The sequence below is a fragment of the Gavia stellata genome, chromosome 19 (genome assembly GCF_030936135.1).
Source record: "Gavia stellata isolate bGavSte3 chromosome 19, bGavSte3.hap2, whole genome shotgun sequence".
In the NCBI taxonomy this organism is placed as follows: Eukaryota; Metazoa; Chordata; class Aves; order Gaviiformes; family Gaviidae; genus Gavia; species Gavia stellata.
The window spans coordinates 8,449,719-8,477,655 of NC_082612.1; the positions used below are offsets into that span (position 1 = coordinate 8,449,719).

At 40.2% G+C, this 27,937-nt stretch overlaps 1 protein-coding gene across 1 annotated transcript in view; it reads left to right on the plus strand.

Annotated features, from left to right (window-relative positions):
* Nucleotides 1-27,937, plus strand: part of FAT4 (FAT atypical cadherin 4) — a 146,743-nt gene that overhangs the window by 52,070 nt on the left and 66,736 nt on the right. Inside the window, exon 2 of the mRNA XM_059826876.1 lies at nt 23,754-23,885. Within this exon, the coding sequence (XP_059682859.1) occupies nt 23,754-23,885 (132 nt within the window). The remainder of the gene's footprint in view (nt 1-23,753; nt 23,886-27,937) is intronic.

The window sequence follows — 27,937 nt, forward strand, 5'->3', positions numbered from 1 at the left end:
TTCCAGTTTCACACAAACCTTTTTGTATTTGAAAACATAAAGCCCAGTCCTACTACACACACCTTTTGTAAACTGAACTTTTGTCCAGTGGATCATTAGCTTAGTCCCATCAGTGGGTTCATACCCACTACGTGAACTTAATGTATTTTTTTCACTTGGCTTGAAGAAGTTGTGAGGTGATCTATGGTCATGTTTTTAAGGTTATTGTTGACAGTGCTGAGCCTGTGCACGCAAGCGCATGTGAAAGATTAAGAGCAGATGCTGTAATTGCGGAATTACAGATGTATTGATTTATTCTTGTTTTTAAGATGTGCGTTGATAAATTGCGAGGAATTAAATTTGCCTCTTTCTTTCTTTGATTTTAAACTACACCCTGTAAGTGCAGGTGTATTTTCCAATATAGTCTGCTGAGAGGATGGCTCGCTCTAAAGCGCTGCCCTGAATCCATTGGCCTTTAAGGCTGTATCTGGTAGCAAATGCAGTAACAACCCGCTTTTTTCTTTTGTGCATCGGCTCTGTAAAAGTTATCTAGGTTACTGGAGCGTTTGGCAAGTCTTACCGGGCCCTCTGCCAAATGAGACACACAACTTTGGTTGCTGTGGTGTGTAAGTAGTACAAATAAGAAGATTTTCATGCCTACAGGAAAAAACACATCAATTGAAATTCTTAGTCACCTTTTCTTAGTCACATTTTAGAGAAACAAGATGGTATCATAGCCATTGTACAGAGTTACACAATTCGAAGGGGCATGTGGTAAGAGTAAAATAAATCTTTTTAGTTGGCCTTATTTTGTTACATGGTTGCTGTTTTCTGTTTTGGAGCAGATGACTAACATAATGGACCACTTTCTGGCATAGTTATTGAAGTCAATAGGATTTACACCAGCAGGAATTTTGGTGTAATTTAATTATGATTTCAATACCAGGAAATAAGCTCAAGTTTGGAAGAAAAAACCTAAAGTGCTGCTATGTTTTTGTGTAGTCTGATGATATTATTTGTCAAACTGCTTATCAAACTTGTGGTGTTAGTAGAGTTACTCTCAATAAGATGCGCACGTAAATGTACCAAAAAATCAGAGGAGCTGAGTTGTCTTTGGATGTAAATTAGCAAATTGATAAGCTACTATGGTATAAAGTAAGTGTGGTACAGAAAGCTTAATTAGGAAGTACCAGTGAGGTCAATGACTGTACAGTATAAAAATTAGTGCAGAATTTTATATGCTTTCTGTGATGATTTTATTAGTTCAGCAATGTATTTGTATTGTTGTGGCTGTGTGTTAAGTTAGAGCTACAAATACTAGAAATCGTGGTTTGCAGCAGGCTTTCTCAGTCTGCAAAGTACGAAGTTATTAAAACAACACTATATACTAAGCCCAAGAACTAAAAGCTTAAAGTTCATCAAGCTCTTACTGAAATACAGATAAATATGATTTTGAAGCTACTTGCATATTCTTAATGATCTTTTATGCAAAGTAGGTTATGATAATATGTTTTATAAGCTGCTTTCTAATGCTGTTCTGACACCCGTGGTATTTTAACAGGGACTGCTAGAAACCTGGGAAAAGGCTTTTGTCTAACTTTAATGAAAAAAAGATGTCTTCATATGTGTCAAACTACTTTAGGTAATTATTTGTCAGTAGAAAATTGATTTAGGATTCCTATTTGCTTTTCCACTGTTCATTAAGTACATGTTCAGCAGCCTGAAAGATAAGAAATGAGAAGTTGTGGCAGCAGGTATGGATTTAGCAGAGGTGCCAACAGGACTTTCACACCCCGGGCGTGTAGCTCGTATTTTCTGGGCGTCTCGGACATTCAGGCTGCCCGAGACCCCAAAATGCTGCCCAAAGGGATGTTGGAGCAGTTGGGCTCCTCCGGCGAGTTCGGTGGTCACCTCTGCTTGGTTGCTCCCCACCGTGTGTCCCGGCGTGCCGTGCCGTGGGTGTGGGCTTGCAAAGTCCCGTTGGGAAGCTTATTCTGCTTTGTAAGGTTTTTCTTTGTAGGATTTTTTTTGTTTGCTTGTTTTTCTCTAAGGGCTAAGATGGGAAAAATTTTAAAGCTGACATAGGGTATAATTATCATAAGCCTCAATTGTGGCTTTGCCACTACGCTACATGAAAGGTATTGCTGTCTGAAGTCTGCGGCTCGTGGGGGAAATGAAAGGAGATGAAAGGAGTTTGCTTTGCCTGGTTCCCTCCAGCTCTGGGTCAGACCTATTTTGCAGCTGGGCCTCCATGGACCTGATGGAGTCGGGAGGGAGAGGCAGCCCTGCGGCTCAGCCGCCGGCACAAGGAGGCAGTTTGGAGCCGCTCTCCCATCCCAGTGTAATGTCGGTATCAAGCCCAGAGAAATAAAAGGATTTCCTATGCTTTTGTGGCCCCTTACACCAGGATGACAGAGCAGGGTCTGAAACGCAACATCTTCTGCCATACGCCGGCCAGAGTACTCACAGAGGTGTGGTGGCATCACTTCAGTACATACCGAAAAGCTTTTTGGAAACCTCCTGCCTGCTGTGATCTGAAATTATTGCACAAAATCAGCAAGGCTAATGCCACTGTAAGTTACAAAGAAGGGCAGGAGGAATAATACTGGCGAAAAGTAACTGGACAAAATTAATACTGAAAAAATCTTAAACCTGCTTCTCACCCATCTTCAAAGAAACTTGTTCAAAGAAACAATTTTAGACAGGAAAGACATTAATTTCACTAGGTATTCAACGACTAAACATAAATACAGACAGTCATTGTTTATTGTGAATTCATGCAAGCTATTGTAATCATTAGTAATCTCAATGCTTGGCAAAGCACATACTCCCCCTTATTTTACAATGCCTGCTGAAACAAGTGGGTAGACAGTAAATTGCTTAAAGTATAACCTATTAAAGAAAAGCATATTGCAAATATTTGTTGGCTTTATTTCACTTTGTGAAAGCAAACTGTTCATAAACATTTTTTCTTGTTTGCCTTTATATGATGTCATCTTCCATATAGCTCTAGTAGTTTAAGTTGCCGTATACTCTTTGATGTCTATAAGCATGACCATTTTGGTGATGACTAGCTAGCAAGATTTTCTTCTCCTCTTTTGCACATTTATCCAGCAGTAATTCAACAGACTTCGAGACTTACTATAAATTGGTAAATGAGATTTACTTTTTTGTTTAGTTGCATTTATATATTGTTTGCACAACATCAGGTTCTTTGGGTATTTTTTTTCCAGTTCCATCACTAGGCACCTGTGATTCTCCAGGTTTTGATCTTCATTAGAGAGATGCAAGGCAATTTTTTCTTGAAATGGAGAGAGTGGAAGAGGCAGTGTTGAGCCATACTCTGCATAGTGTTTATTACCTCATTTAACTGACTATGACCAGATGTGTTTCTCCATAACTTTGTTTCCAGGTTCTGCATTTATTCTTCTTTCAAAGTTAGCTACAGCAGCTAAATTATTCTCTCTAATAACGTTAGGTGTAAATATGCCACTTAGAGGGGTATTATGCAGTTTTTCATTTGCGAGAATATTTTGTTCTTGGGAGTTGTCTTCACAAATTGGAGGAGAAAGTTAAGAGTTTCCTTCCCTGGGGGAAAAAAAATGCGGAAAGATCTGTATTTCTCAACTTGTGAAGCATACAGGATTGTCTATTTACTAAATATCTCTCGAGGATGAAGGTGTTTTGAAAGGTTCTGGTCTGGATTGAACTTCTTGCAGTCTAACGCCTATTTTCTTCTGAAGGTCATCTTTTTTAATAGACAGGAAAGTGGTCCTCCAAGGCTAAAAAGAGTTTTTGCAGATGAAAGACCTTGACTAAACATACAACTTCCCCCCTGGCATTTGGTGTTTTACTGTTCTGATTCCAGCCCTGAATCTCTAGAGCATCACGGGCTCTGGAAAGGCAGCTATTAAATCTGGAAGCTGAGCAAGGCAGGCAGCTGAGAAGCTCGGACTCAAACGGGAAAGTTTGGCTACACTGACCACAGGGTGCAGGAAGCTGGCACATCCTATTAAACATCAACTTACCCTGCATGTTGAAAATGAGGAGATAGCTGTCATTGGACATGGGAGAGGTGGTAAAACATTTCCTTTTTGCTGGTAATGTAAAAAGAAGGATAATTACAGTCATAGAATCATAGAATGGTTTGGGTTGGAAGGGACCTTCAAGATCATCTAGGTCCAACCCCCCCTGCCATGGGCAGGGACACCTTCCACTAGACCAGGTTGCTCAAAGCCTCATCCAACCTGGCCTTGAACACTTCCAGGGTTGTGGCATCCACAACTTCCCTGGGCAACAAATTAATTAATTAGTAGACCAGATTTAATTCCCAGGGAATTCAAATTCCCTCTGGCTGAAGGAAACACTGCCTTATGTCAGTGCTCTAAGTGTAAAGTAGATACATGTTGGTATGTGTGGTGGTAGCTGGTTCTCCTCAGTTCCATTCACTTTGTCATTTTCAATATATAAAATGGGTTAGAATGTGTACTGCACTGACCGTTTGTGCAATTGCAGCTGGGTTGTCACCCCAGAATATTAGGAAGCAGCACCTGGTTTTTAGCAGTGGAGGAGGCTGGCAGAGCAGTAAATTCTCATCAAAACTTTCCGTTCACTCTGAAGCATGCCTGCTCGTCAACCTTGCTTTCAACAGTGAATGCCAGAGAAGAGTATCAAACAATTTCAATAAAGCGTAAATGAATAAGTTCAAATATGGCATGACTGGGGTATTTTTCTGGTTCTGAAATTTCTAGAGCATCAATATATGTAGTGGCACAGAAAATTGCGTTAAAGTAACATCAGAGACGAACCTTCATTTTTGACCAGTGCGTTGTGAGACGCGCCGTTGCCTACACAAAAGCTTTATCTAAGGGTGCTTGCCAACGCCTCTGTAGATTAAAGATGCAGGGATTCAGGGAGGTACGTTGCTGCAAGCCAAATGCTGGAAAAATGAATTGTTAATGTCCCAGCTGTCTCCTGCCTGCTTCTTACCTCCTGAGCTTCAGCCTTTCCCAGCGGAGGGAAACAACAAGAGGGAAGGGGATCGTTCCAGTTGCATTCAACTCAGGTGAACTTGTGAGTTGTGCATGCTAATGGATATTTTGTATTTGTTTGGAGGCTCAAAGTTCAATTGACCTCTGGAGGCATTCCCAACTTCTTCGAGCCACATGGTGGAGACCTTGGGACTGATGGACAAAAGGGCCGTAACAGAGCTGAGCTTTATAGGAAACAAGGCTGTGCGCGACTTAATTGTAACTTTTCAAATTAGCACATTCCTTCCTTACTATGAGAACTTTTTTCCATGGATTCATTGTTTTGAAATGAATATCCATGACTGTTTCCTAGCAAATAGAAAGTTTTGGCTGAATAAATTTATCCAGCTTCTCAGCTCCATCTTGACTCTCTTCTGAACATGAGCAGCAAGTTGTGTGCTCGCTTGCCTTGTAGCAGCCTGGTCCCAGATTTGGATGTTCATTACTTTTCTGTGCATGTTACTGTGGGCTGTTATTAACAAGTTTGGAGTTTTACTTTGGCCTCAAGAACGTGGGTTAGCAAAGATGATTAAAGATGATTTCCATTGCTCAATGAAGTCCTCTTTGTTGCGTTAAAGGGGTAATGAACTGTAAAATATAAATACCATAGCTAGAAAAAAGGAATAGATTTTCTATAGCATTTATTAACATGAGGCAAACTGTAGGTTCTGGTGGTCTAGACGGCAGAACTGTAATGTTTCTTTTGGTCTTTCTCATTAATTTTGACAGATTTGAGGGGTTTGCATTTCTGCACAAAGAGGTTTCAATTAACCCTTTTAACTTCCCTGCATCATAGGCTCATTTTAGTTCATTCAGTTGTGTTTACCCAGTACATTAGTCTGTGCAACACATGCAAAGAAAGGCATTAACCTTGCTGGAGTCTCTCAGGATTTGTTTTGGCATAACTGAAAACAGAATGTGAATCCAGTCATCAATTAGCATTGCTAAAAATATTTCCCCTTCGTTTCTTTTTACTGTTGTTATTTTAACCTGAATTACTGTAATCATAACCTGTAACTTTCTCACTGAGGCATAGTGCAAATACTTACAGCATTTTGCATACCATCTCATGCTGGGGTATTATCATGGCCTGGTTGGAGCGCATATGTGAATTACTGGGCTTCAAGAAGTAAGAAAGCTGTTGTGTGTGTTTGGTGATGCCTATGTAAGAAATATGTTTGAAAAAATGCACAGGTAATAGTTATCAGGAAGATGTTTTGAATATACCAGCAATCTATAATTCATCATTTTAAGAAATATCTTCTTTTGAGACAAAATACATGTCAGCAAATGGCACACAGCAGGGTGTGGGTCATTGATTCATAAAGCGTAAAGGAAAGGTAAAGATGCCTTTAAAAAGGCATTTAAAACTGTATTGAAAACTCCATGAATAAGCAGACAGAAACCACAAAGCAAGGTAATGTATCTGAAGTTATGAGAAATTTATATTATCCTTAATATTTATAAGTCAGGATGGTAACATAAATCCATTTTTAATGTTAAATGTGCCACACTCAGCAGATTCTTGAAAACAACCTTAAGTATTTGTTTCTGCTGGAGAAAATAAGTTCCTGGCTATTTTTAATTTCTGCATTATTAAGTCTCATTTTAATGAGTTTCTGGTTATTTGCATAGTTAGCCCATCCCATGGCTAATAATGAGAGGGCTGAGGACCAGGCTATGTATGACAAATTTACTGTATTTATCCCAGTTCCGGAGCTTCCCATTCCCTGCCTGTTTCATGGTCAACTCGTATTTATTGCTTGCTACCAAATGTAACAGATGAGTATATTTCTACAGTACTGTACAGAAAGAGAGCAGCATTTCTTAACTTCATTATCTGTAGCTATCAAAAATCCTTGACTTGGAAGGTGACTTGGAAGATGAAGACATTGAGTTAGGAATATAACTGTAACGTAAGGTATAGCGTAGATGAGGGAGAGGTTTTTACCAGCTTGGCAGGTGCTTAACTTTTGCCACGCTGAATTTGCAGAGGCATTTACAACTTAGGACTTTCATTGTGTCCATTAGGTTTGAGCATCCAAACTGTCCCTATCTCAAACAGAAATGTTGGTGACTTGATCCAACTTGAGGATGTCCAGTGTCTGAGGTACAGCAAACAAAATTCCTTTAAAAGCTTGGTGAGTGGTGGTGAATTAACGAGAGTGGTGGTGCTTGTCAAAACTCTCCTTGAGTATCTAAAATGAGATGCAGCTTTAAAAAGCCAGACTGAAAGAAACTGCTGTTAAGTCTAATTTGCCGTGTTCTGTACTAACTTTAACCGAATACCAACCACCCATCCATCTAAAATGACACACAAGACTTGTATCAGACTATTCTGTGCAGTCTGAATATGCACAGGGGCTTATAAAAGTGTAGTTCGTTAAAAGTTAATGCCAGTTTTCCCTGATCATCAATTTTGTTCTTCATCGCACTTATACATGTAAGTCTTCTCACAATTTGCTATCCATTTATTCAGCTATTAAAGAAAAATGAGATGTTTATAGTATGTGGTATTAGCACATTATGAAAAAATTGCTAGATACATCTGAATTTATTATACCATAATTTGACATTAAAATGAAATGCATTTTAATTCAATATCATACTGAGCATGGTATTGTCCTTTAGGCTTTGATTTAGATTGAAATTTATCTGTGAAGGAGGCAAATTCAACACTGGCTATATAACTCTTAGAATGTCATATGGCATCTTGCTAGGCAGGAGCACTTCTTTTATTTCTATTCTACTGTTTTCAAGGCTCTTAGCATTATTGATGTCTCTGTAATTCAGGATTTACACTTTTAAATGCCAGTTAAGTATCCAAGAATAAATGAAAGGCAAAGATGCACTACTTTTTCTTTACTCTTTGAGGAGTTTAATAATTTCATTCAAATGTTTCAGGCTTTAATTCATCTGGTTTTGACAGCTAGGCTTGCAACATAGATCATGTTACAGAGCAGTGATTGTAAGTCACTAAATACTGAATTCACAAGGAATTTTCAAAAATGCTAATGATCTCCCCCACTTCTTTTTTATTCCATAACACAGTGGTAACAGGTAGCAGTAATGGCATCTATGTTTAATCATTGCTACAAAGCAGGACGATTCAGATCCATTATAAATGGAGGTACAGGTTTAAGCTATTGTGTGTTGTTTGGTTCATGGTGGTATCAGTTAAGATGCTGGATATTGTTCAGGAAAGCACAAGTAGGTTTGCTAGTGGATTAACTGAGCCAGTTCTTAGTGAGTTCTTGCTTTGACTTGTTTCCGTTGGCTTCAAAGGGCATTTGTCCACGTCAGAACTAAGTAAATTCTGGAAAAACACTGCAAAACATTTTATTTCTTCTGAACTTGTGCATGTACTTCATAAATGGAATAAAAGTGTAATAGTGTACACAAACTGGGATTTTTTTCTTCTCTAAATAGAAAGGCTTGACAAACTTCTATCTGCTCAGTTTTATATGTGTCTGGGGAATGGGGGGAACCGTAGCTAGATTATTTCACTGTTATGGTCATCACTGTAGCAAAAGACAGTGAATAAACTTTGAGCATGTGGTAGTACGTTTCCGTGATAGTTTAACGAATCTAAAGTTACTGTATGATTATTTTCTCACCTTCCTGCTGCTTGCAAACTGTGGATTTTTAAATTGCGGTGAGTCTTTTTTAGACAATTTCTCACAAATGCTTATAGTGCTTTTCAGACAGTATGTTTCCAGATAGGTATTTATATTTTCAGTTATAGAATATTTCTAAACAGAGCATCTGTATCTCTGCTTCCTAGGCAATTACTTATAATAAGAGAAACAAACCCCTGTAAAGCACACTATGATGTCTTTGAGGCATAACGCTTTCCCAGTTGCCCTATCACCAACTGTTCATTATGAAATTACATTGGTAATTATGATGTTGTCACCATTAACACTATGAGCTAGCAGAGGCTTCTGAGTTGTTGCCATTGTTTTAATTATTCAGGACTCTTTGACTGCCTTGTTTTCCTTCTTTCCACTGCTTGATGACTTTTTCAAAAAGCTTTCAGGATTATTACATTCGTACCTAGAAAATATTTTGCATAAAAATTTTGCTCTGCATTCTTCTACATTATGCTGAGAAAAAAAAAATGTGTGTCACACTCTGTGGAAGGAGCCAACCAGGCTGAGATTTAGGAATTTTAGGGGGGGGGGAACAGTACAAAAATGGGGGGAAAATGCAGCATTATTTTCTAGACCTCTCCATGATGCCCAGTTTTGTTGCTGTAGTTTTCTTACTAAGAGTCAATATATGACTTCTTTGGTTTAACATATTAATTTTTGCCTGCCCTCTGTTTCTGTTCTCCTGCCTTTTAATATAATCATTTCACTGTAAACTATTCCATTTTTGTCCTCAAAATACTTTTTTCTTGATTGTTTGTAAAACTGTGGAAATGCTTCAATGGTGAACATGCAATGAATGATCATCCTCTAATCTTTTCCACATGGATAGTGGGCCAGTTTGTACATCCAATACATAGAACTTCTTGATTCAGTTAAAACCAGCAAGACTGATGCTGTTGCATTTTAGAGATCACTTAGAAAAACCATATGTTTCTTAAAAATTGCATGCCACAGCATAAACACCCTATTGAAAATACGATGTATATTATCACTTATGAAGAATGGAGAAGCAAAATGAAGGCTAAATGCAAAGAAATTGAGTTTAGGTTCAATCTTCCAAAGAAAGACTTATGTCTTTTAGTCGTGTATTTAATGGTGCTTAAACTCTGTGAAGGATTTCTGAATCTTTTATGGTTACATTTGAACATTCATTCTGGTTTTTTTTTTCCTGAGTATTTTTCTCAGAAGGGAACTGGTGAGTCTCAGCACTGCTAAAATTCTTCCCATACATTTTTAAAAATCCAGAGGCTTCTAGTAATGACCAGTGGTGGTGAATTTTCAAAGGATCAAAAATTTGGCATGATCAGTATAATAACTGAAAACCCCAAGTGCTATAATGCAAGGGATAGCTGAGTCGCTGGAGTCAGGACATCAGACAGGGACCTGAGCAAGAAAAGTCTCTTTGGTTTCACTTGTGCTGGAAATACCATGAGAACCGTTCTCTTGTGGTATTTCTGCTTCCTGCCACACTAAAATTAAGATATGCAGAAATGCCACTATATTTCATTCTTCTTTTTTTTTCCCTTTAAAGTTTACTAAGATTATCAAAACTCAAAGTTAGTTTTGACTTGATTGAAGGGAGGCTTTGGTTTGGTCATTCTTTGTCTGGAGTAGTCCAACTGGCCTTCCTAACAGCTGTGTTTGTACTATAATTGTCAACTGCTGGTGGTATTTCTGACTCAGTCATCAGGGCTTGCTTAGGACCATCCACAATAAAACCACATTCTTCTAATGTCCTTTGAGAGCAGGTGGCTGTGAAGTGTCCCCAGGTCAGTCATGGAGTGTCCCATAGAAGGGCTGCAGGACAGCATGTGCCATCAGGTGTTAACCTCTGTCCTCTCCTCCCAGGCAGCCTAGAAGTGTACTACACTAAGGCTAGAAAAAAAGAAAAGCATATCAGTCAATTCAGTATCAATTCCTTTGAGGAAGGAATTAACCACAGGAACTATTAAATAAGTTCGCTCTGCTCATGTGTTGTAGGTACATATGTCTACAGTCTCTCTTTGCTCTTCCCTTAAGGTGTCATCTTTGAACACGTTGAAGTCAATGAGAGATTGGATGTGGTGCAAAGTCATTGGTATTGGGGGAGAGAGCTGTAATACAGCACTTGGATATCGATATAAGATTTGGACTATTAAAAGTTCTCATTACTGACTGTAGTGGCCAGAGAGTGTAACGTCATAGGTTGATTTAGGTTCTACATATAAGGAAAGATGTAGCAGATCTTTAGGAACCAATAAAAGTCAAATCTTTGAATTTATGCTCAAATAAAACACTTCATATTCTTTATTAAGGAAGATGACTGTAAGAATCCCACATAAGCACACTGTTCCAGCTATTCCAGCTATTTCTGTAAATGCCTGTTTTCTTTCACTTTATTTTTCTTCAGTGTGCAAGGTCATGTATATCTTTACAGAAGTGATGATAAGCTTGAAAGGTACCTTTTAATTAGTCTTTAATGCTTGATTTTCTAAATTCTTCTATGTCGAATCCAAAGTCCAATGGCTGAGTAAGAAGATGCAAAAGACAAGTGTGGGGAAACTAAAATTGTTTTTGACTGACATGAAAAATTTCATAAAGTGAGTTTCAGCCACCTTCCACATTCCCAGGCCAAAAAACTGTGTTATTCAGCTATTTAGAACATTTCAAGATCAAAGTTTGTAGTTACATGTAAATTTGAATCTTCACGGTTTGGTGAAGATCCAATATAGTTGTCTTTATTCAGCTTCAAGAAGGGTCTTACTGCAAAACCTCATCGCTAGAAACAACATTTTTTTAAGGAGAGATAAGGTAGACCAGTTGAATGTTGTTGGGCAGAAAAATGAAGTTTGGAGGTATGTGGGACTTCCTTTTTTGTCCAAGTATATGAGTTGGTCTAATACGCAGTGCAGCAGTCTACTGTTAGCAAGATGGACTTTCTTGATAATTGTAGTAGAGGTGGTATAGTCATGATTGACCAAAAAGATAACGGGGGTAAGATTTGCATGAAGATACAGCTGCCTAAACAAAGATTCTGATATATGGGAGGTGGCGTGGATTCACTGGCCCTAAGCAAACTCATCTTAACAAACCTCTTTGTGATCCTCTGACGACCCAGGAACTTGCCCTGCTGGCAGAGGAGACCTGGCCACCACAGCCTCGATGGTCAGCTGGGTCTGCTGAGGGCAGCTACAATGAGAAGGTCCATCTGTGGCCACATAAAAAGGCCTTTCTGGCCGCAAGTGGCCTGTGGCCACGGGGCGGGAAGTCCTCCCCGACGCTGCAGGAGCAGATGTGAAGCTGCTGCAGGAGACTGTGGTCTGCAAACGAGGAATAAAGTGAGGAGGGCATTTCCCTGAAATTTTTAGGAGGATGCTAAAATATCTGGAGCTTCTAGCCCCACAGTTCCCTGCTAGCAGCCTGTCAATGCTGTGGGGGAAAAGCTTTTAGGCATTTCTAGAAAATGGCCCTGTACTTCTAAATGTGAAACTAGAAAGTAACGCTTTGGTCTTACGTGTTTTATTTGCTAAAATCTATTTAGACTCATATAGGGTTTCTTCTCAGAAAGGTGCCACTATAAAACCCTTGTAACACTGCAAGACATCAGTTGGCATTCAGTCCTATACCTGTAATTCCCTTCCAGTCACAGAAAAAAACCCTGTGGTTTCTCAAGTGACTATAGCAATGCTTTTTCTACTACGGCTCTAGGTAAAGAGCTTTTCTTCTGCTGTTTGGGCAGCCTTCAGCGATGGAGTGGATTTATTCTATTATCCTGATGACTGAAGGTGTCTTAAATGTCATACCTGTAAGTTTAATTAGGTGATTTATTTAATTTAGAGGTGTGACATTCCCATCCTTGAACTGCTAATGCTTACTTTTTCTGTCTTTATCCTTTTTTTTTTTTTCTGGCATGGACAGAAATGTTCTTACCAATTCAATCCATTTCTTATTACATGGCAGTAGGCCTCATTTAATTAAATGCAAAGTTATAAACTAAATGGTTCCCAAATGTATAATGTTTTGAGTATTTAACAAAAAAAAAAAAAACAAAAAACCCCAAACCAAAAAGAAAAACCTCACTAGCAAGTGTTTGCCAAGTGTTTGTATTGGTTTGGCAGGTATTTGGAATAGGTTTTGTAACTAGAGGTACTGCTAGATACAGAAGAATTAATGTCTTTATGAGAAAATCACCCCTTTTATCTGGGGAAATGACATAGAACCACATGTCTGCGCATGTCCCAGCATCCATGGGTAGGCAGTGAAAGGATGGGTGGAGGAGTATTTCTCGTTCCTGCAGTGGCCAAGCAGTACTGCTGACTCAGCGCTCGAGGGATGGATGGAGCCGCTCTGCTCTCCCTGCCCTTCTTGCCGCGCACAGTGCCCCGACGGCAGCACAAGAAGCAATTGCACCTCTTAACAAGTGCCTTAGTAAACTGGTCTTTCTGATACATGTAGCGGTCGCTGAGGTGCGTACCCCCATGGTGCTCCCCAGGTCAGTGCATTTTCACGTTGAGATCACAGGTTGGGCCATGCATGCACTCAAGGTCTCCTGGACTAACTGAATGCAATGCTCCCTGGGCTATAACTTGTGCTGCAAACCTCTCTGAGATATTGTTCCAGTGCAGACCGGACAACAGATGTTCTCCGGTTGTGGGAAGAGTCGCGGTTCATGTCAGCTTCTCCCGGGAAGGCATGCCGGTGCTCGCCTGCCCCAGCTGCCTGGGCTGTGCCGTCAGGACTGGCTCGGTGGGAGAGGAGACGTGCAACAGCTCTGCCATGTCCCTCTCCCTGTACCTGCTCTAAGCAGGTAGGCTGGCACGGCAACCTGACCTTTGTTATATGCATGCGTGCACGCACATGCGTGCCATATGCATTTAGAGACGCTTATGGTCTTTAGTACCAGCCCAACTATGTGCTGGTCCCACTGGGTTGCCATTTCTGGGCAGACCTGGGAGAGGTCCTAGTATGTTAGTTGGTGCTATTGAAATGGAGTTCAAAATAACTTATTCAAACAATCAAGCTCTTTTTTAAACTATGAATATTGACTGAGCTACACATGTTACTCATTTACCAGGACTGACAAAATAACCTGTATTTCATTATGGTTTTGGTGGTGAAGGGGGTAAAAAACATGACTGCTTGTGGCATTTCTTATCATTTTTATTCCTTGTACCACTTTGATGTTTATCTCTCTTTTATGGTGAAGTTGGATTATTTCAGGTTTCCTTGTGTATGATTATGTATGTTTTGATGTGTGTTTTAAAATCAGCGTGCTGTTGCTTTCTTAAATTAGCCAAGGTTTGAGTAGTGCATTCCTTAACCCAGTCTTAATTCCTTCTGTTGCATGTGAGACCGTGCCTCTTTTTAGAGAACAGTAAATGATATAGCACTTAAACAATTACCTAAAAATATTGATTTCAGGAAGGGCAGGAATGGCAACATGGCTTGCTTTGCCTTTAGAAAAACCTTTTTTTTTTCTGTTCTGGCTTTTCAAACAACGGAGGCAGCCCCTAAAGCCCTGCTTGTTGCTACTGCACCCCATCCTCAGTGAGCCTTCGCAGGCGTTTTGGGGCCGGCAGCGGAGGTACCGATGTCCTGCCCTGGCTAGTAGCCTTCTGCTGAGTTGGCAGAAGTAGTCGCCTTTGTCGGAGGAATGCCGTCAGTCATGGCTGCGTGCACGTAACACGCCCGAGCAATAAATAATCGGTAATTGAAACACAGCCTGAATTGTTTGCTTTACTTGCCCTGTCTCAAGATCTGAATATCTGACCCTTCCTTTTGCTGTGCCCTGGGGTGCGTAACACAACGTCGTGACAAATCTTTGCCTGGAGTGATCTGACAGGGTATCTGAACGCGTGAACGGCTTAGTTGAAGTGGAGGGAGTCAGTCTGGGGAGCCCAGAGAGCATCTTTGTTTCTGACTTCAGACCAGGGAGCCGCTGAGCAGCGGGGGCGAGCGCCCGGCTCCAGTGCATGGTTCATTAATGGCTGTGTCAGGGTACCGCTTGCGTCCCCTTCTGTGGTGTATTTTGTGCAAGCAAGGAGTGAGTGCTGCAGGTAACAGTTTCTGAAGTTAATTTCTGTATGTTGCTCTGGTGTTTATTCGTCTGGTTCCCTGGGCATGTAGAGGGACACAATTTATCAGCCACACATGTTTACTCATGGGCTAATAATGCCGTTTCCCATGTCGCTGGTTTTAATGAATATTCTGCCCAGGTACTGATGGACCCCTAGCGCGAATGGATAAATCATACAGCATGTCTGCTAAAAGTGGTATTTGCAGCTCTCTTACAAGAACGAGCTGTTTCTTTTCAGTGGCAGCATCATCTGGACTTTGCCGAAAAGTTCAGATGTAACCACAGTAGGTAGCGCGTTTCCAGACAATGCCTTATTGTCTGCACAGGCGAGCACAGGCTGGGCGCAGAGACCTTGCATACCTACTTAGAATCAAGATTAAATTACCAACCTTTTTGGCATTTTTATGTAAAATGTTCTTTATTATGGTCTCCTCATAGCTAAAGCATGAGTCACTTGCAAGCCATAATAGATTTTGGCTATGCTGCATGATGAAGTGTTCTGGATGCAGTGAAACATTTAATCAAGACTCCAGGCAGTGCAACTCCCAGTGGTCATCTTAGCAAAAAACAAAAAAAAAAAAAAAAGGAGAGAAAGAAGAAACAAATTATGGCACCTTTTCTTTGCGGTGCTAAGATGAGTATTTGTTAGAGACAACACAAGAAAGTGACATCTTCTTAATTTTAAATAACAATGAAAGCAGATTTACACCTGACTTAGACTAGATATAAGGAAGAAATTTTTCATGGTGAGGGTGGTGAAATACTGGCCCAGGTTGCCCAGAGAGGTGGTAGATGCCCCATCCCTGGAAACGTTCAAGGCCAGGTTGGACAGGGCTCTGAGCAACCTGATCTAGTTGAAGATGTCCCTGCTCATTGCAGGGGGGGTTGGACTAGATGACCTTTAAAGGTCCCTTCCAACCCAAACTATTCTATGATTTTTCTGATAGTGTCAGTTAAATCAGTTAAATCACTGATAGGTCTTTGAAAGCACTCTCATCTCCCAGCATTTTTTTAGAGAATACTGATGCGTTGTAAAAGTGAGTTGATTGCAAAACATCAAATCACCTTACTAAACTGTACTTTACAATATGATTTTAACTCCAGGAAAGTTACACGGTGTTAAGATACTGGAATTGGAGCCCGCCGATTAAAATTACCTGGGTAATTCCAGCATTACATATAAATCTTACTAAACGTGTTTCCATGCATGTTTGTTTAATGGAGAAAATGAAACATGTTGACAAAATGCATTGAGCCCAAAGTTTCCAAACAGTTTCAAGGCTGGTAATCAGTAGTAATTCCTGATTTTGTGAGGGAAAAGGAAGTATTGCTATAATCCCTATTCTAGATGGGCTTAAACTGTTGTCCTTTGCTGGGTCGATATTTGATCTGCATTGGGGTGATTGGAGTGGGCAGTCGTGTAGCCCAGAACAGCTTTCACGTCCTCTCTTTCATTAAGGTACTCTTGAGCTCAGACATCAAAATTAAGTCTTATGCCCTGGTCTCCTTCTGTGGAGAGATCCTAAGTGTCAAAGGTCTAAGTATATGGCCGATACATCCGTTTATTGCCTAAACACTTATCACCATCACCTCAAATTAGAGGCTTTGCCTGCAATGTACTAGGAGGAGTTTGGGTTATATTCACTGCACTGATTTTTTTTTTCCAAAGGTGTTACCCCAAAACTGAAGGATCAAGTGACTGCTGCTGTCCCTGGACATTCAAACTTGTCTTTTTTTTCCCAAAGAGTGCCTTTTTAGAGGGTTGGGTTTTTTTTCACATTTTCTCCCCAGCTGCAATCTTCCCACTGTTAATAGTGGGATTCTTAACAACTTTGTATTTCTATTTAACAGGTTTGCTGGCCTGCAGCACAATAGACTAATGCGATTTTTATTGTACTAGCATGTACTGGGATTGTTTGCCTCCTGGAAAATGGGATATTCAGATGCTTCATTCGGCCTCTGTCTAAGCAAAAGCTTTTGACTTGTCCCAAGACACTTTCTTGGTAAATGGGCTTTCCATCTTGTTGTGGAAATTGTAAATACGCATGGTCTATAGTTCAGGTTTTCCACCTTCCTGAGCTCTGCTATTATTGGTTATTCAAGTTTATTTTTCACCCCCACAGTTACTATCCCCAGTATTTTAGTTAAAGCAAGATGGAAAACTGGTTCAGTATAACCTATGGGTTTTTATCATTATTAGAAACATTATTTTAGAGATTTTCTAGGAATAGCATGATAGTTAAAAAAAAAAAAGAGAAAAGATTTTTCTTCTTTTCTTTCTGGAAATGCATTTTTGCTAGCTTGTACTCTGATACTTAATCTTTTTGTTCCTTTGCCTTCACAGTTCGGAGGAAGCACGCACACACTGGTCCTGCAAACACTTAGATTACTCACATCAATAAAAAAGGAATCTACACATACATGTGTGTTTTCCAGGGTTAGCGAAGCATTGTTTGCTGGATGAACAAAAAGGCCAAAGCGTTGGAGGCAGGAGAAAAATTACTAGTGTTGGCCAGGTTCCTAGTTAGTTACATGGGTGTGATAAATTAATAGTTGAATTTTTCTCTTTCATCATCATGAATGATATTATTTAGAAAATTTACCAAGGGTTGGGGAATAGAATCCTTTCACTTTTATTCTGTTAAAATTGATAACACACTGCCACAGTCTCCAGCAAAGAAGAATAAGCTCCGTAATTTTTTTAATATGAAGGGTCATATAATGGCTTAAGCATAAACAAAAGTCTTCAGGGCAAGATGTGCCAATGCTGCCTGTAGATTATTAGATGGTATCTCCTGAGAGAGGCAGTGAACATCACGGCAGCAAGCAAAGGGAAGGAGAATGACTCAACAGCGTATAAATTGAAAGAAAAGCTGTTGCCTTTCCACTCTGTTTGATCTTTAATCAAATAGCTGTAGCGTTTGAAGAAGTATCGAACGCGTGAGACATCTGGGAGTTCCTTTCCTCTTAGATCGTGTTCTATCAATAGATCTCTGATCGAGCGTGTAACATGGATAGGGTGGCTGCAAGCAAGAATTACTGCGTGCATTTTGGGACTCCCGGTGAAACTTGCTGCTGCCACATGAGCTCATTCAAGTTTCCTGTGGCATCTTTTTTTCCCCTCATTTTCATTTGATAGATGGAAGAACTTTAGAAAAGTATTCTGTCTATAAACCCTCCTCACCTTGAAATAAAAGAAAAATAAATGTTAATAAGTGTAATAAAACAGAGGGATAGGTTTTGGCCAAATGAGCCCTTTGGTTTATAGAAGGTGTTACGATCGGGTAGAATTTGGCACGTTGCCTTCCAGTGCAATGTTTTATTTTACATACCTTTGTAGCTCATAAACCCAGTAAGTTTGGTCACTAAAATGATTTCTTGTTCCAGAATAAAACTCTCATGTTAAGTTTTTTATGTTGAGCATGGAATTTGTCTAGCCTGTTGAGTAATAATTGTCTGGGGTACTAGTATTTTTGAAATGGATTTGTTCTTTTGCGCTAAGAAATGAAACTTCGTCTTTTAGCAACAGTTTCTTAATTCCACAAATTATTTTGAATAAGTGTAAAAATAGATTATTCAAATGCAAACTTGTATTCATTTTTGGTTTTTTTCTTGGTTTCCATCATAATTGAGTTTCTCCTTGTCCCCCCAAGAATAAATTGCTTTCAGAACCATGTAGAAAGTATGAAGCTATTGAAGACTTTACTCTGCAGCATCACTCTTTGTAAAGAGTCTCTTTCACATAGACGCCTCATAAATTTCATCAGTTAATTCAAAGACGGTATTTTCTACTTTCTTCAAAGTAAAGACAACATTTTGAAACAACAATGAGTTTCCCAGTGGCTTCTTGTGTTCAGGTTCATGCCCTAAATGCTTAAATAGGTACCGCATGCTTTATGAAGTGAGGTCCTGGTACGATTCCTTATATCTGTTAAGACCTGAGGTTTGTCTGAATGGAGAAAAGAACTCTTCTTTTTCTTACATCTAGGTTTAAAGTAAATTGAGGCAAAACTGTTTGAGGTGAGCGCTGCCCTGCCTCAATCTGTTCTGAATTTGTTTATGGAGAAAAAAAACACAAGAGACTAATTTAAGAAGCAAATAAGAATCTTAACAAGATCAAGGTAATTAATACTTCCTCTGCTTTGAAAATGTCCATGACAGCAGGCTGCAGCAATCAAATTGTCGCGATGAGGATGGGTTGACCATCTGTAATAGTGACAGGGGCATGGCATTATTGAGAGAATGTGACTAAGCCTGCAGAATGAGAAATTTGATTTAGACACGGGGAAATTTCTCGTATTGTTTGACTTGCTACTTTTCCTAATCTCTGTGGTTTGTTGTATGTCTGTATTTTTGCGTCTTAATTTAATATAGGTTGAATCGAACATGAAACAAACACACAAACAAAAAAACAAGGCATAGTGAATAAGCAACATGTATTTTTCTGCAGAATAAACTGTAAGGGAAAGCTTTAATTTTCAGTCTTTTTTCTAGACTCATTTGATGTGCGAGGGAAAAGCATGATACTAGAATTTGTACAAAAGTAGAGATATTTTGTGGAGATTTACACACACGCACATGGATAGAACAAAGCTTTCTGAGTTTTTCATTTCCTCTTGAACAAATAAAGCAAGGCAATATTTTGAATCTATTAATCAGTTTTCCATCACAGTCTTAACAGATTTAGAAGTGTCTGTGACTATATATGTTCCCGTGGCTTCTGCAGAAATTCAAGGCTGTTTTTGATCCGAGACTGGCCATAGTGCAGTACTTCGAGTGGTCCAAGGAGCGCTCCCAGGTGACTGGTTTGTGTGTCTGGCTTGCATCCTGACATTGACTGACATGTTTGAGGTCAGGCAAGAATATTGCCCATGCCGGATAGATTTGGAGAAGGGGGTGGTGGTTATCACTTTCCACGTAGCCTGGGCATGTTGCTTCCTACAGTCGTACAGACATTGTCGCCTAATGGTTCCTTCCTGTTCCAGGAACCAAGATTTGGACAAATCCCTTAAGCTTCCTTTTTTTTCTTCCTGTGGCATATTTCAGGTCTTGAGGCTTTTGGTTTCCTTGATATTTATTCTTGTACTTACTGTCGTTGCTGGTGGGTGTTTTGCTGTCGATGCAAGCTGAGAGCACACCCTTCTGAACACGATGCCCATGGTGCAGACAGCTGGTAATACTGCCATTACCACCTTGTCTTGCCTTCGTTAAGTGTGAGGCAGAATTGCACATAATTATTAATTGGTAACATATGATATTAATCAAACCGTGTATTTCAAGAACCTGAGTGACATTAATATCTTTATGCCAATGTAATGTGGGATTAGAAAGATAGAGGCAGTTGATGGGGGAGAGATTTGGTTTAGATGTTTGCTTAAAGCTTTGTGGATTTTCTTTTTCCTCCCCGGTAAAGATGTGATAAGACATGCTGAAATCTTCTAGTGGCCTGTGGCAATGAAAGACTTGGTGGTTGTGGTTGTCCTGTGAACTTCTGCTTGGGGTTGGAACTTCTGAAATAATTTCAAAGTAAAATTAATTTCTGAACTCCTGAACAGAAGACTGGACATTCAGTTTACACTCTAACTCGTTCAGGATGTATACTTTCTTCAGTGAGGCCTTTGGCATAAACCTTAATGGACTTTTGGGGGGAAAATGTGAAGATTTTTCTCAAGTCTTTCTCAGAGATGTGTTACTTGAGTGAAATTTCTGCAAATGGACACATCCCAGAATCTTGTTCTTTAGGTTTGCGGTACCGTGTGTAAGCTGAAGTAATAAGTTACAGCAGAAGTAAAAAGATAGCTTTACACAGGGATGCTAATTAGACTTAGCCAACAGTGAATTATGAAGCAATATGCATTATCTAAGCCCTGTGGATAAATAGTAAATCATGTTGTAAATGCTCTTTAAAAATATTGTGGTCTCTTTCTAAAAAATTCTCTTTCTTATTTGAGAATTTCTTATTTTTCCACCACCTAAAGCATGTCTTCAGTATAAAATACAGTGTCTTTCTTTACTTGTGAGCTGATTTTTCAGGATAAAATTACTTCATCTATTCTTCTAATTCTTTTTCAGTTCTCTGGAATCTGACTTTATAATTAACTTATTTTTTCCCACAAGCCTTAGCCATCTGTATTCTTGGATTTTGACTATTTTACTTTATGCAAGCTGTAGGCAATGCACAGCTCCTAACCCAAAAGCCCAGAAGTTGTCATATATTTTTCATATGATTTTTACAAAGGGCAATCTCTCATCATGAAAAAGCGTTCTGGTGGTGAAATGTCACCTGCGGCTGAAACATTAGCTGTGCATGACGTATATGGTATGAATAAATAAATTGCAGAGCTGCGCAGCTGCTTTACCTTGAAACCCTATCTGGGGAAATGCTATACTTTGAGCAGAAGAGCATACATAGTTTGCTGTGCCAGTTCAGGGGGCAGGAACCGCTTGGCAAGGATAGCTGGCAAAATCCTTCCTCTGTCATTTCTACTGCCTCTCTCCCATTTCTGTCATTAGTTGTCACCCAGATGCAGCAGTCACCGTGAAAACCAACATGGGCTGTTTTATTCCCTGAAAGTTTGTGTCTGGTGAGTTAGTTGTCGAATCATTGCTTGTGATGCTCCGGTCAGTGCTTCTGTGCTTCTGTGGTCAGGCATTTAAATTTGACGATAAAACCTCCTGGGTTAATCTGTCTCAGGCCATGAAGTGTTTTATGTACCACTTGTGAATGGTCAGAGGTATGAAATATGGTGTAAATAAATAATGGCCTTCTGTATAAGGCCATGTAGGGCCTATAGGACCAGTTTCAGCAGATATATCTATAATATTAATGTAATATTTCCTCTGTTTTTAGAGACAATTCAGTTCTCTTTAATGCTGTGGAAAAGCTCTGGCAGGCTGACGCTAACAGTAACAGATTGTGGGCATAAATACTGAGCACAAACTAAAAAAAAAAAAAAATAAAAAGAAAAAAGCTCACTTACTTGAGGTGACGGAGGAGGCTTAGTTCCCCAGGTTGGAAGGTGTCTCCCTGTGTGGTGTATATACTGACCAGAGACCAATGCAGCCATAATGTGTTTACAATGGTCTAGATCTCTGCACCCTCTGAAGAAATCCTGTTGGAGGAAAAATGCTTATCAGGGAAACAGCCAAGCTCCTTGCAGCCTTCTTTGCATTAGAAACATTCTCTGAGGCAGAAGAGATGACTGTGTGAGGATCAAATATACTCTCAGAGTATTTACATGTCTACAGCAATTTATATTTTTAGGGTCTTTGATGAAGAACAGTAGAACGGCACACCAAATCTGTTCCACCACAAAGTCTAGCACTGGTGGAAATGTTAGGCTTTCTGAAACAGTTGCCATTGGGAGGATGGAATGATGGAGCATCCTTCAGGATGTGGTCTTAGGAAGCCCGCAGAGGACCGATGACCATAGGGTGCAGCCTCTGAGAGCTTGGGGTAAGATGCAGAAAGTGAGCCCGGGCGACTCAGTTGTTCTGAGTTGAGAACAACTTTAGTTTGTTTAGACTGGGTATTAGGAAAAATTACTGAGAGAGTGGTGAAGCACTGGAAGAGGCTGCCCAGGGAGGTGATGGAGTCACCGTCACTGGAGGTGTTCAAGGAACGTGTGGACATGGCACTGCGGGACATGGTTTAGTGGGCATGGTGCTGTTGGGTTGATGGTTGGACTTGATGATCTTACAGGTCTTTTCCAACCTTAATGATTCTGTGATTCTGTGGGAACAGAAGCTTCTGTCACTAAAGTGCTTGTCTTTGGGATTGTCCCGGTGATCAAGTCAGAATGGCTTGGTAATTGGTGGTCTGTATGAAAACAGAATGAAAAAAGAAAATATTATGGCAGGTGACTGGAAATAGTAGAAATCATAGACTTCAGATCACCGGAGTGTCTGCATTGATTATATCCAGAGCAGCCTAACCCGTGTATTTTCAACTAAGCACAGGGAGATCCCTTGTGGATAATGGCATGGCAGGTACTGTAGTATAAATAATGTTTTGTCTGTCAATCTAGGTATCTTCTTTAAGTCATCCACACCTTTGCCTCCCTTCCTGTGCAACAGCCCTATCTAGCTTTCTCTATTCCTTGATGAGCAATAAAGACAGACTTCCTTCAGCTACTCAGTTTTCTCGTTAGCAGGTCTTCAGAGTTTGGTGGCTATTTAATATTTTGGGTCCAAAAGAAGCCTTTTTTTTCATGGTAAAGGTAAAACAGCTGTGTCCTCTCTTTCTTTCATTTTTGGAATATTACACGCCATGCCCAGCAACAAGGGAAAATGGAGCTCTGCAGCTTTTTGAGTTAGCATCAGCAGGGCAGCAATCCTGCTTATGAAAAACTAAGAGTAAAGAACACACAACAACTTTTCAGAAACTATTATTACTACTTGGAAGAACATACAAATATGGCATGTGAAAAGAACATTTGTTGTGCATCGGTAAGGAGAGTAGATGCTAGCGGGTGCTTCTAAAGTAACGTTTATGTTTGCAATTAGAGGAGAGCTTTGAGAGAGAGACAAACAGATTATTTTTACAAAAAATATAAAGTGCAAGGGTGCTTTTTCCTCCCTCAGAACAGAGACTTGCCAATATATAAACATTTCAGAGAGAATTTTACACCACCTCATCTTTATGTCAGGCAGCATTTAATGGTTGAATGATCTCCTGCCCCCGGACTTGGCAGCTATCCTCCAGGGACCGACTTTGAGGATTACAATGACAGTCTATCAGTGGATCTTTTCCAATATAAACTAGACTAGGACCATTTAAAATCAGTTGCTATCAACAAGTCAAATTAACTTTATTTATGTTAGAGGCTTTCCTATGAGTATTATATAACAATATGGAATTTTAATATCCGGAGGGGCTTTTCCTGTTGTTGGTGTGATTTGGGAATGTTCTGATTCATGTGATTAAGAACAATTTGCCTGATTTCTTTCAAAATTATGTGATTTGTAACATTCAGGTCCAATCAGCATCTAACTCACAGTGCTCACACAACTTTTCCTGATTTCTGCTTTTTACAGGTGGAAATAACACTTCAGGATATCAATGACAACCCACCAGTATTCCCCACAGATATGCTTGATCTGACCGTAGAAGAGAATATAGGAGATGGATCTAAAATATTGCAGCTGACAGCCATGGATGCTGATGAGGTAGGAGCATGGTTTCGTATTTGAATATCTGTACTAAAAATGCTGGTCTGGAAATACGTGTTTTTACTTGTTCCCTTACTCCCTTTGTGAGAGCTTGGCCTTGGGTGTCATTGGTGTCATGTTTTAAACTGCGTTTGGCCCATTCACAAAACTGTATTTGGTATCGTGGAGTCACACACCAGCAAGTGAGACAAATACTCTGTTCTTGAAGGCTGCTCACTGGTTTGTATATAATGAGTGAATGTTTTCCTAACATCTCTTAATGAGCGGTTCCACTAATGGCAAAAAATGCCCTACATCTTGGTTTTAGAAGGTGATCCTGTTATCAGTCTCGTCATACGCCATACCTGATGACTTGGCAAAGGTGCTGGACTGCCCAGCTTGTGATAAAGATTTATTGACATTCGGTTTAAGACCACAGATTGGGATCTAAACTAACTTTGAAGCAGAGATGTTGTAGTTGAGCCCAATTTCAAGGTGTGCAATAAGATTAATGTGAGACAAGCCTTGGAGAACAAGAAAGCTTTTGATAATGCCTGCTCGCCCTTTGACTAGAACTACTTAATATCAATATTATCCTTTCCTAAAGAAGGTTTTATTTCACCAAAAAGAAGGGAAAAGAAATAATGCTAAAATACATGCTCTGTACATGAACCGCTTTGCAAAATCATTTTGCCCACTTAGATTCATTACTGTGAGGACACTGCAACTGAGGAGTCATTAAGAAACTAGCAAAAGCCTTTGAGCAACTGATGTTAAACAGTTGGCCAGTCGGCTTAGTGAGGCATATTGCAGTCTCGTTGTATGTGTCAGGCAAATATATCCACATATAATTTGATGTATTCATTTGTTTTGGAAAGTAAGTTACGAGAATGTTAATCACATTGTTTCATTCACTTGAACTGATTCCACAGGGGAAAGGCCTAAAAAGTCAATATGAGCATGCAAAGAAGTTTGTGTTGTCATTAAAATATAGGGTTACACTGGACAACAACGAGCAAATCTTGCATTCAAATAATAAGGTAATTCAACCTCCTCAAGAGAATTTTGTTTCTGGCCTTTTTTGTGTTAGCTTGGTTAGTCGTCCTGCGATTGTTAATTGATGTGCTTAATCTTACTGCTACAGAGCGAACCACTGGAACACTCCCAGGAATGCTACAAATGTGATTATGAACTTTTTGTTCTTCCCTTTATTTTCTGGTAGCAGCCTGACATACAGAAAAAAAAAAGGATTTTGGAAAGGTGCGCATCTGTGACAAAAATTCTAGCTTTTGTCTTCAGATTAGGAAGAAGTAAATATTGAACTACCACTCTCTGCTGTGATATGGCAAACAGATAGCAAAGATTTTGGCAATATATTATGCTCCAGTCTCCTTTTGACCATTCCTAAACTGGACCTGATAAGTTATCCATTCTGAAGCCCTCCATCCAGTGGGAATTGATTTGTTACCTTAGACAGAAATCAGTCAATCTTTTTATAAAAAGGGATGATTTCAATTTCCCTACCAGAACATTTGTAACTCAAACCCTTTACAAAGAGTCCAAGGTTTTTTAGCAATGTGCAGTTTAGGGTCGAGATGCTTACCTCCCCCCCGCCCCCCGCCCTTTGAAATTGCGGGCACAGTGAATGCTCCTTGTTTTTCATACAATATTCCTGCGACATTATGCTTTTCTGGCTGCTTTCTCTGCACATGCAGCCCATATACGCAGCTCAGCAAAACGGCATGCTGCCTTTGCTACGTGCACGGATGTTTCAGAATCAAAGTTTTAGCTTCAAAAGGCTAAGTGACAAAACTCAGGGCTGAGTGGTGTACAAGAACCCCTCCTATAAATATTTTAAAATGGTAGTATGAAAGCAGCAAATTTCAAACCCTTGTCTGTTATAATAAGGACATCGTAGAGATCCGAGATCTCAGGTGCTAAGTGGTACCAAAGGCTTTAACAATTACAACAGCTTCTAGCACTTCGCGACTTCTTAAAGTCAGTTGTCGATGGGAAATTTCTATACAGCTTTTTAATAGGTTTTACATGTCTGTATTTTGTTTTCCTTCTCACCTAACTCATGTAAAGTTACTACTTTGATTAAACAAGCAACACACGTGGCTGCGGTTTTAGCTGCACTCTATTAGGAGGACGCTGGCTAGTCAAGCAAGCGGTGAAGAATGTGGTCGCCTCTGAAACCTTAAATTCTCACCAGATGTTTTTGCTAAGCGGCACAATTGGAGGAAAGCGTGTGACGTCCCCCAGGTACACCTGAGCACACAGACGCTGTGTACGCTGAAGCACTGCATGCAGCTCTTCAGGGCTGGGCACCTGCAGAAGCTTGTTTTCTTTCTAAATTTCACTTTATCAGTTAGCTCAGTCTGACTCTGTGAAACAACACCCCAGAGAAAAAGTTTGGCACGAGGCACTCTCATAAGGTCAGGTAACTAACGCTTGTCTCTCATCTCACAAATACGAGCGGGTGTTTATCTCTGCTAATTTGCTTTTTTAGGCAAGAGTGTTTGAAACAGCTATAGAATTTCTTTCTCCCCGATCTCTTTGATGTGTTGTTCACCGCAGGAATGCCACTCGCGGCAGGGTTCAGCTGTGAAACCCGAGCTCTGGCCTGGCACCGGGGCGGGCATAGTAAATATCTGCTCGCCCACCAAAACGCGTTGCCGAGCACAGTCAGCACGCGGGGTATATATCCACGTATCCGATGTTGGAGGTTACCAAACCTTCAGTGCCATGAAGCCTCTCTTAGAAAAAGAAGGACGTGACACCAGCATCTTGGGTCTCTTTCTGTTTTCCCTTAAGGACCAATGTCAGCCTGCTAAGAAGCAAAATTTATAGCTGAGTACTGGCTTTTGGGGGAAACGTCACCCAAGCTGGCGCTGGGCACTCTAGCCAGCCGCTTGTGTCCCCTGGACCAGCCTCTGGCTGCAGCCTCACACTGCACAACCCATCCCAGGAGGTGGATGAAAACAGAGCTCAGGTAGCATCCCTTTTTCTAGGAAACCTCAGTGCTCCTCAGAGCTAAGACCTCTAGGGCGGATTGATTTCCTTGCTAATAATCAATGATACAGACTGGATGCAGGTGACTTCTCTCAGTGTTTGTGATGGGGTACGGCTGAGGCAAAATGCACGGTGTCAATGCTTTTTGAATGGAACTTTCCATATTCTTTTTCCTAAGTTTTAATCACAGAATCGCTAAGGTTGGAAAAGACCTGTAAGATCATCAAGTCCAACCATCAACTAACACCACCGTGCCCATTAAACCATGTCCCACAATGCCTCGTCCACACGTTCCTTGAACAATTTCAACCTTTAAGGGAAAGAAAAAAAAGGTGATCATTTTTCTATGTAAAATTACTTTTCCTTAATTTTCCTTTTAACCAAAATGCTCAAATTCCATATGAATCCTTTTTTTCCAAGGACAAAAGAGATACTTTGTTTGACCCAAAAGCAAATGCTTTTGACTTCCAGCACAATCCAAGAGATCAAAACTGTGATTTTAATGACACGTGATTTGTCACTTTGGGGCTGTTTATTTACAGGGATAAATGTGTTTCCATGCAGAAACTGGCCTTGTATTTCCATAAATGTATTTCCATGCAGAAAGGGGCTGCTGCAAGCACGGCTCCAGTGAGTTCCTCTGGACCGGGAGCTGCAGCTCCTGCCATGTGCGCTGGCTGGTGGAGCTGCTGCATGGCCGCCCCTGGTCCTCCCTCCTTCCATCCCTCCCTCTCCTCCTGCCTCCACCCTACCTCCAGAGAGCGAGAAAGGCAGAGCTGGTTCCACTGACAGGGATTTAATTTAACCTTTGAACGCAAAACAAAAAGAATAAACACGGATCCCTGTTAAGAGGGAAGATGTTACACTGCTCAGTGATGCTGGCTTGAAATTAAAACAGGTATCAGAGCTTTATGGTCTTGACTGGGTGCGATCCTTTTATGAACAGCGGAGCAAAAAGTATCTAGGTAATCTCATCATTTCACGTCTTATAAATAAAAACTGTGTGCGTATGTGTCTTTACAGGGAGACTGAAGCAGGGACTGGGCAGGAAGGCT